The sequence below is a fragment of the Puntigrus tetrazona genome, chromosome 21 (genome assembly GCF_018831695.1).
Source record: "Puntigrus tetrazona isolate hp1 chromosome 21, ASM1883169v1, whole genome shotgun sequence".
Taxonomy (NCBI): Eukaryota; Metazoa; Chordata; class Actinopteri; order Cypriniformes; family Cyprinidae; genus Puntigrus; species Puntigrus tetrazona.
Genome location: NC_056719.1, coordinates 10,907,984 through 10,917,114, shown reverse-complemented (window position 1 = coordinate 10,917,114; position 9,131 = coordinate 10,907,984). Strand labels below are relative to the sequence as shown.

The 9,131-nt window shown below is 38.5% G+C and overlaps 2 protein-coding genes across 2 annotated transcripts; one reads left to right on the top strand and one right to left on the bottom strand.

The window, feature by feature from the left end:
- Window positions 1–102: 102 nt before the first annotated feature.
- Window positions 103–3,207, bottom strand: rab38c (RAB38c, member of RAS oncogene family). Its single transcript, XM_043221627.1, has 3 exons — window positions 2,624–3,207; window positions 1,883–2,163; window positions 103–827 (listed from the first exon to the last, which is right to left on the bottom strand). The coding sequence occupies exons 1-3, from the start codon at window positions 2,814–2,816 to the stop codon at window positions 660–662; spliced, it is 642 nt and encodes a 213-aa protein (XP_043077562.1). The 5' UTR covers window positions 2,817–3,207; the 3' UTR covers window positions 103–659.
- A 997-nt stretch (window positions 3,208–4,204) lies between these two features.
- Window positions 4,205–9,081, top strand: rab39ba (RAB39B, member RAS oncogene family a). The gene is made up of 3 exons (XM_043221626.1): window positions 4,205–4,550; window positions 5,206–5,432; window positions 6,881–9,081. Exons 2-3 carry the CDS (start codon window positions 5,218–5,220, stop codon window positions 7,305–7,307), a joined length of 642 nt encoding a protein of 213 aa, XP_043077561.1. The 5' UTR covers window positions 4,205–4,550; window positions 5,206–5,217; the 3' UTR covers window positions 7,308–9,081.
- The last annotated feature ends 50 nt before the right edge of the window (window positions 9,082–9,131 follow it).

Genomic DNA, 9,131 nt, shown 5'->3' with positions numbered 1-9,131 from the left:
AGAATATCTGGGGTGGGCACCTTAAGGTGGAATTTCCGCACTGCTTTAAACCCCCTCTGTACATACATAAGAATGCATCAGACGGCCATTTCAGAGTCTTTAATGGTGCGTCTTGCCTCTTTTCATTGCACAACCCAGAATAGCGCAGGACTACAATATCACATTCAAGAGCCTACACGAGGGAAGATACTGTATGCTTTATTTTTTAATGCAGGATAACATTCCCAGACACTGTGGCTGTGCAAGCATTAAGGCATTTCGTGTGCACATTGAGGCTAACCGAATTAGAGGCCACTTTTAATAAATATCTATTCCGTGCTCAAAGAGTCCCTATACAAAACAGCAATAAATGCATGTCTGACCTGGACTCGTGTCGTAAAATGCTTGGTACCATTCACCTGTAAACAAAACACCGATGACTGAAATCCATTCAAATCGAAGCGCCTCTAACACAGTGTTTCTAATGATGTGAGATTTCACGCTACATATAATCAGCACAATCCTTCTTCACAGTCCCCGCCATTTTGTTGCATTTCTTGTGTGTTGAAGATGAATCTCATTGTTTTGGGATTACCGTTAAATGGCTGGGTCCCCTAACATCTCTAACAAACTGCTACGCATTTTCTTTTTCGCTCGCTGACTTTCATCCTCCTGTTCATTCAAAATTTGGAGCACGCCGTGCATCTGGCTCGGACCCGCTCTTTAGTGTTGTTGTTGTACCCGGGAAGGGCCACCACGTCCGGGTCTGGGTTGCTGGTGATGTTCTCCTCGTGGGATAAAATGTGATCCACCAGACATTTAGCTGCCACCTCGATGTTTGTGTTCTCCTTCGGTCGGCATAAAAAAATTTTAAAAAAAAGAATATGGGAGTCATTCGGTATATAAGATCACAAAGCCCTATATTACACATGCATCGCTGTTGAAAAGATTGAGGTTAGTAAGATTTCTGAATGCTTTTGAACACAAAACTAAACAATACGATAAGAATATGAACATTAAAGCCTCCTATGCGCACCAGGGTTACATTTATTTGATCAAAATATAGTAAAAACTGTAATATTGAAAAATATTTGTAATATTCAATTATTCAAAGCTGATTTGGTGCTTACAAAACATTTTTGATTATCAATGTTAAAAACAGACGAAACAATGATACATTTTTCAGGATTCTTTGATTAACAGAAAATTCAAAAGAACATAATTTAATTGTTTTTAGAAAGATTATGTCTTCAATTTAACGCATTCTTGCTGAATAAAAAATGTAACTGACCCCAAATTTTTTAACACATACACTTGTATATTATATAAAATAATTATCACGCACATAATTGCCAATTGCATGTCAAATATTATTCTAATGCACACATAATTGGATATGCCACTCATACTATAACATGCACATTGTTTGCCCAGTCTGCATGTAAAGAAAGCGCTGTACAGCTCAGATCATGTGACATTTACCCAAAGATGAATGCAACAGTTGTATGGTGTATCGTATAATGCAGTTCTACCCGGCTTATTGTTCAAAATATAGAGGCAGCTGTAAACTACCCGGTGGAATTTGGTATTAAAAAGTACAAAAAGAGCACAGTCATGAAGTGATAAAGGTGATACGGAGTTAAAATGTCTTACGGTGTCTTGTCATTTCACACGCAACTGTGTAACTAATTAAAGTGGGGCTGCAGACGGTAAATATTGGCCTTCCTGTTAATGAGCACAGTGCATTCTTGCTGTATTTGTGTTAAATGCAAACACGAGAATAGCTACACAAACGCATCCTTACTCTGTATCTCTACATCTGCGAAAATAGAGCACAGCCAATGAGTGATCGCGAACATCCACAGTTCGTATGTGGTCAGATACCACTGAAAAAACACCTCACCTTCGCAGAGGTCTCAAACCAGCCCACAAATCCGTTGTCTTTGCAGAACGTATCGAGCTTTGGAATCTGGGAGCGCAGACCTTCACGTGACTGGTCAGACTTGTTGGCCAGAAGCACGGCTGGGACAGGTCTGCCGTTGCTGAGGCTGACCTTTAAATCCAGGTCGTCTTTCCATTTCAGCACTGCATCAAATGTGGAGGATCTGGTCACGTCGAATACTATGAAGGCTCCCACGGCCTCCCGATAGTAAACCCGCGTCATGTTCCCATAGCGCTCTTGTCCTATGACATATGTGGGATGGCAAATCGGAGGTTAAACATCACGAAGACACAAATAGCATCAAGTTCTTAAATGTTCTTGCAATCCAAATATATCACTGTGCAGATCTACGCTGTCTCTCTTTGTGTGTGTGTGTGTGTGTTTATGGACTTTACCTCAAACTCTCATGTGACTTTAGCACGAGTATGAGACCAGCTGAGATTAACACAAGACACATTCCTTCACATTCACACAAGGAAACTCAAAGGGAGGATATTTCAGAGAGGCAACAGCATACTTGATTTATCACACAGCCCATACGGACCACCAACACTATACAAAAATCTTGTTTAAATATATTGTGTAACTGATTTTGGACCGGCGCTGAATAATGTGAATGCATATCTTGTAAAGTAAAATAAAACAAAGCCAGCTTGACGTGTTTAACATACATTAAATGAACATTTTAATGAGTAAACGTACCTGCTATGTCCCATAACTGCAACCGGACCACCGTCTGACTGTCCCAGTGAAGGACTTTAAGCGCAAAATCCACTCCAATGGTTGCGCGATAATGTTGGGAAAATATCTGATGGACGTATCGTTTTATTATCGACGTTTTTCCCACTCCGAGGTCTCCGATGACTAGAACTTTGAACAAATGTTCTTTCTGCATGACGACTTAAAAATAAAAATAAAAAAAATAGCAAATAAACACCCGGATCATAAACGCACTGACCTAGTTTTGCACAGTTTGTAACACATGAGTGCTCTTATGTTTCGCGGCTTATCCATTGATCATTGTTGTAGGATTACGGTTCGTGAGAGGCACGCGCTCTTTAAACGTTTATATAACGCTGAAAGTTAGGTCAAACCGCTGTCATGTTACTTTGCGCTCGTCCTCCTTACTAAATGCAAGCGCAGATTGCGTTGGAAGCTTTATCTTCGCATTGGCTTCACGTGATTTCTCATTACGCATTAAAAAAAAATGAATAAAATGTGGTTTAAAGTCTTTTCTTCAAAGAACGCGAACGGTAAAAGCCACGGATGAACTCGGCTACTTCTTCAGATACTGTCAGATGAAGGATGGAACTCAAGAACGCCACGCCCATTATCACACGTCGGGCCGTTACCACGCCCCATCTGATTGATCGATTGATTTAAATACATTTGTAACTTTTGAAAATAATGTAAAATTTACAGGTAACTGCTGGTACAGAGGTAATCACAGTGTACTTTCATACATTATAAACATTTCATATTGTAACGATTATTTAATATCCCCAAACGTTGCCGGTGTACCCATAAATCTGCATAACATTTGTTAGACTGGTCTAATAATAATATTTCGACTATGTGGAAGTCTTATTTACTCAAATAAAGATGTGTTTATAGAGTTTCGTGGCGTTTGAAACATTTATTTCAATGCTTCAGTACAAAGTCTAATTTGATTTATGTTGATTCGCTTTATTTCTTTATTTGTTTCGATGCGTGTTCCTTTAATGTATTGTGTTTTTGTTTAGCAATTGCGATATAATTTAAATATACAATATAATGTATAACATAAATGTTAAACTACTGTCTGTTCTGTTCTGTATTTAGTTTGCAACTATTAGATATTTAAATACAAAAAAAAATAATATTCTTAATTAAAACGCTCAAAATGAGCTGGTATATGTGACTGGACCACAAAATCAGTAGCAATATCCAACAATACATTGTATGGGTCAAATAAATTCCTGCTGTAAATATATAAAAACGTACTTTATAATTAGTACTATGCATAGCTTACAGCGTATTTTTTGCAACGTATTTAAATATTTAGAGATATTTTACTATTATAACAAAGCATACACCGACGGAGCTGCTTATTTGCAAAAGCACATTTATTCCGCGCACAGGAAAAAAAGCCACTTTTTATGACTGATTTTGTGCTCCAGGGTGACATTTGTCGCTAATGATGAGCATCAGTGGTCGGCCTCAGCAGCAGCTGTCTGTATAAACATACAGTATACAGTATCCCGTCAGTGGTGCGTCGCTCTGCAGGTTATTACGGTAATGGTACTGATGAGGGATGAGTCAGGCTGTATGATGCTCACGATACTGCCATTTCATCAGCACATTTTCACAAACATCCCTAATCATGATATTGGCAATATGAATTTACTAAGAATGTATGGGCATTCCGAAACCAGCACGTCTTAATGCAAACGGCCCAAGTCGGTTGCGTTCAGTCGTTCGGTCAGTTAGTGCACATTCAAAGCGGGACTAGTTGCACGTTTATCCTCAAAAACACTCGGGTGTGCTCGGATGCCTTGCCTGGGAACGCCACGGTATTGTACGCTTTCTGACTGAAAGGCTGCGACGAATATGGGGCTTGCCATCCTCAGACACTGAGAAGCGTAACAAGGTAATAATCGCACCAAATACATAACGATACGCGTTCATAGCGCGATCTCTTTGAACAAGTGCGATGCTCGACTCACAGGCCTGCGAGCATCTACTATGCTTCAGCTAACGTCTTTAGAAACTCGTACGTCGAGGGAAGTTGTTATAAAATGCATCGTCGTTTGGATACTAAAGAGGCCGTGTTAAAACGTTTATTAAAGCGTGTAAATTATATTGCATTGAAACATAAAAATTCGGGTCCGATGCACACACAAGCACTGAGATTCACATGGGCCTACTCGAAAAGGTTTTTATTGACACATTCTGCTTAATTTAACCACAGTTATAACCATTTGCAACATCATTTCAGTGTATAAATGTATCATTTGGACAAATTAAGGGTCTCGCGTCATATATGGATTAAGGTAATCATACTAACACCTTTTTGAATGATAGTCGTCCATTTAAGAACAATGCTGAGTTGATCATCCGTTCTTACGATCTACACGGTCTGTCCTTAAAAATAACTTTCATAATCATAACAATGTATTTGAGCTGAATAATAGCCTACACAAAAATGGAAATGAAAGGATAAGTAAATAGTAAATGCTGACTTTTTTTTACTATTCACCTATTTACTTACTGTGTAATCTAATGACAAAAATGTTCATTGACAGATCAAATAAGATATGGAAGCTATATGGCTGTACCAGTTCCGGCTGATTGTCATTGGCGACTCGACGGTGGGGAAGTCTTGTTTGATCAGGCGCTTCACAGAAGGACGTTTTGCACAGGTGTCTGATCCTACTGTTGGCGTAGACTTCTTCTCCCGTCTGGTGGAGATTGAACCAGGCAAACGCATCAAGCTTCAGATCTGGGACACGGCAGGCCAAGAGAGATTTAGGTACATCTGCTGGTATTTGATGACATTTACATGCGGCTTTTAAACGATTCAGAGTGGCTTTTAGCTTTTATGTTTGTTAGTTTTGAGGCTATATATATGTGCTAGAGTACATCTAAACATGGGCAATATAATTATTTTTTTAAAATGCTTTCGAATGCAGAGAGTCTTTCTCTTGCACAGATTATCTGACCAATCAGCTGCTCTCTAAAATGAGCGTGTTCCTCTCCTGCTGCTACTTAAGCTAACTAAACACTATTGGCACACATTAACGCAGTTGCTTAATGACTTACATGTTTTTAATAACTACGTTTCGTTGAATTGATTGCAACATTTCCTAAGAGGACTATACAAGCATTCTCAGGCATATAAAACGTTTGAATCTTGAAACATTGAATATGAAACATTACTCTGCACTTACTACACTAAAACATTGTAAAAAAAAAAAAAAAAAAACAAACAGTTTCACTCAGAAATTGCTAGTAAAATTCACAAGCAATAACACAAAAATGCCAAATAATGAATTAAACATAAAATCATCAAATCCATTTTCTCTCTCTCTCTCTCTCTCTCTCTCTCTCTCTCTCTATATATATATATATATATATGTATATATCTTCAGTTTACTTTATTTTGTCTTATTGGACTGTGATTTTAACAAAAAACTTCTAAAAAAAAAATTCTACAGTAAAAAACTGTTAAAAGGTTAACAATAAATTCCTGTAAAATATACATGGAAAAAAACATAAACCGATGTTCCCAGAATTCCCTGCATTGCATTTAACATTGTGTTCGAATGTTGTTGTTTTTTATAAATCACTATGTTTCTTCTTAGATTTTCTTATCAGTTATGTTTATTAGGACTGTATGTTGCATCTAATGTTGTTAAAAGATGTTTATTGCATATTTCAGTGTAATGAGTCTAACCGTGATGTTGTTTAGTGTTAGTGTGAACGACACTGAGCGCCTTCTATACATGTTGATATTTAAAGGCTGCTTGTGATGGGCTTTGGTTCATCGTGTGACTTAATCATCACCACCTGCTTTTATTGGTTATCAGTATATTTCAAAGATACAAAACAGATTGTAGTACTTTAATAGGTTGGTACGTCAACATTATATCCGTTAACAAATCAACGGTTTGTAACTGTAAAATGAACCACAGCTGCCATTTTGCATTACAAAAATTAAAAGGCAGGACAAACAAAATTAGCATCATAATAGTCTCTACATCGCACAGAGTTCATAAACTATTTCAAACCGCTCACTAAATCCTTGGATTTCAGGCTGTAATCATTTTTAGCTCACAGCTTTCTTATAGGCTATTAGCATCAATTCCCATCAAGTATTTACTTTCTAGTTTAAAGATAAATGAAGTCATCGTATATGAAATCCTGCCCATCCAGCACCTGTCTGATACCGTCTGCTCTTCTCCTCTGTATGTGATCCAGATCTATCACAAGGGCTTATTATCGTAATTCAGTGGGTGGCCTTTTGCTTTTCGACATCACCAACCGCCGCTCCTTCCAGAATGTCCACGAGTGGCTGGAGGAAGCGCGCAGTCACGTGCAGCCGCACAGCATTGTCTTCTTACTGGTGGGCCACAAGTGTGACCTGGAGCAGCAGAGGCAGGTGAGCCAGCAGGAGGCCGAGAAACTGGCAGCCGCTTACGGCATGCGCTACGTGGAGACCTCGGCCCGTGACGCCATCAACGTGGAGAGGGCCTTCACGGAGCTGACGCGCGACATCTACGACCTGGTCAAAAGCGGCGAGATCACCATCCAGGAGGGCTGGGAGGGCGTCAAGAGCGGCTTCGTGCCCAACGTGGTGCACTCATCCGAGGAGGTGACCAAGAGCGACCGCCGCTGCCTCTGTTGATCAAGTGACTTCTGTATCATGCTCCTTCACTGCAAAACCAGTGCTGTCGTCCTCCCTTAGCTTGGCAACCCACAAATACTCTCGCCTCCCCCCAACCCCCTCGATCAATGTTTCCTGCTTTCATAGTTACTTCCAATAAAGTTCCTATTCTCTTTAAAAGCCGATTCAAATGAATATCAGCCAATGAGAACTTCCTTGAGCTTTGGCTAAGTCTGGCAAGGATGGAGAACCGAGTTGTGGGAACCGTTTAAGTAAAAAAAAAAATACGTAAATGCAGAAACACTGATCCTTTGGAGCAAAGACTGATCTGAAGTTTAAACCAAAAGTTCAGCTAGAAATGAAGGATCGTTTGAGAGCGTGTACAGGAGGACCGCACCAATCCAAATGTACCATTGGATTGAATGGCCCCAAATGCGTTCACTTAAGATGCTCATTAATAATCATTTCCTGTCATTTCTTTTTGAATGAAATGCTAGTTTCAGTCAGCAGGTATGCATTCAGTTGATCAGAGCTGACAGTAAAGGCTTCGGTATTACAGAAGTTGAAATATATGTGACCTCGGACCACAAAACCAGTCACAATGGTCAATTTCCTATCAGCTAAATAAATAAGATTTCCGTTGATTTGTGATTCGTTAGGATTGAGCGATATTTGCCTGAGATACAACTATTTGAAAATCTGGAATCTCAGGGTGCAAAAAAAAGCATTTCAAGTTGTCCAAATAAAGTTCTTAGCAATACATATTATTAATCCAAAATTGACTTTTAATATATTTACTAAATTCAAAATATCTTCATCTAACATGATTTTTGGCATAAAAGAAAAATCACAAATTTTGACCCATACAGTGTATTGTTTACCTATTATAAATATACCCCAGCTTCTTAAGATTTGTGGTCCAGGGCCACGTATGTGGTTCTTTCACCTTTATATTTATCAAAGAATCCTGAAAAAAATATTGCGGGTCCCTCAATGATATTAAGCAGACTGTTTTTCCTTAATTTTCAGAAACCAAAATAACATATTAGAATACTTTCCGAAGCACCATGAGATACTGAAGCATGGAGTAATGCTATTACAGTAATAAAGTAGATTTTACTTTAAACTTTACTGTATTTTTGATCAAATTAATGCAGCCTTGGTGAGAATAATAAACTTAATTAGAAATATTACCAACCCTAATGCTTTAAACGTTGATTATTTATATATTGGGACCTCTAGTTAAAATAATTCAACAGTAGGGGGTGAACTTCTGTTCCTTAAGGTCAAAAGTCAGCGCCTGATGAGGAGATGATGACAAATATCTCCTGCAGATGTCATACTAATAATATGGAATATGAGAAGTCAGTTTTTTCTTTAGGATGCACCCTCATGATTGTTAATTGATCCAATACATGCTAAATAAAGCGCAAGAGATATCATAAACCTAGCAGAAAACACTTGAGTCCCCCTTTTTTCCTCATTCAAAATGTTCACGATGTAACTAAAGAGCCTTTTCCAGAGACTTTACCAACATACCTATTTGTAAAGCACTGTTAAATCACGTCCCGGATTTTTCTGGTTTGGTTCTTAATAAAGTTCACTCTTTCATAACCGTTGCCCGTCACTTGAGGTCAGTAGCTGCTGAGATGTACATTTTTTGACTTACAGACTAATACAATGTCATTTAGCCCGACCGAAATGACTATTAACTGTGTATCTTTTGATCTCGTGTGAGAGACGAGATGAACTATCAATAAAATGTGCGACACAACATTTTGTGTCTGAAAAATGACTTCCTTCTCGTATATTTTGCACAGAAAACAGCCTCTGTTGTTTTGCGAA

Excerpts from the sequence above, each read along its gene's own strand:
- rab39ba (XM_043221626.1), top strand. The coding sequence starts at position 5,218 with ATGGAAGCTATATGGCTGTACCAGTTCCGGCTGATTGTCATTGGCGAC. Across the intron at positions 5,433-6,880 it reads GCAGGCCAAGAGAGATTTAG|ATCTATCACAAGGGCTTATT; the intron begins GTACATCTGCTG and ends TATGTGATCCAG.
- rab38c (XM_043221627.1), bottom strand. The coding sequence starts at position 2,816 with ATGCAGAAAGAACATTTGTTCAAAGTTCTAGTCATCGGAGACCTCGGA. Across the intron at positions 2,164-2,623 it reads GCAGTTATGGGACATAGCAG|GACAAGAGCGCTATGGGAAC; the intron begins GTACGTTTACTC and ends CATATGTCATAG. Across the intron at positions 828-1,882 it reads GGTTTGAGACCTCTGCGAAG|GAGAACACAAACATCGAGGT; the intron begins GTGAGGTGTTTT and ends TGCCGACCGAAG.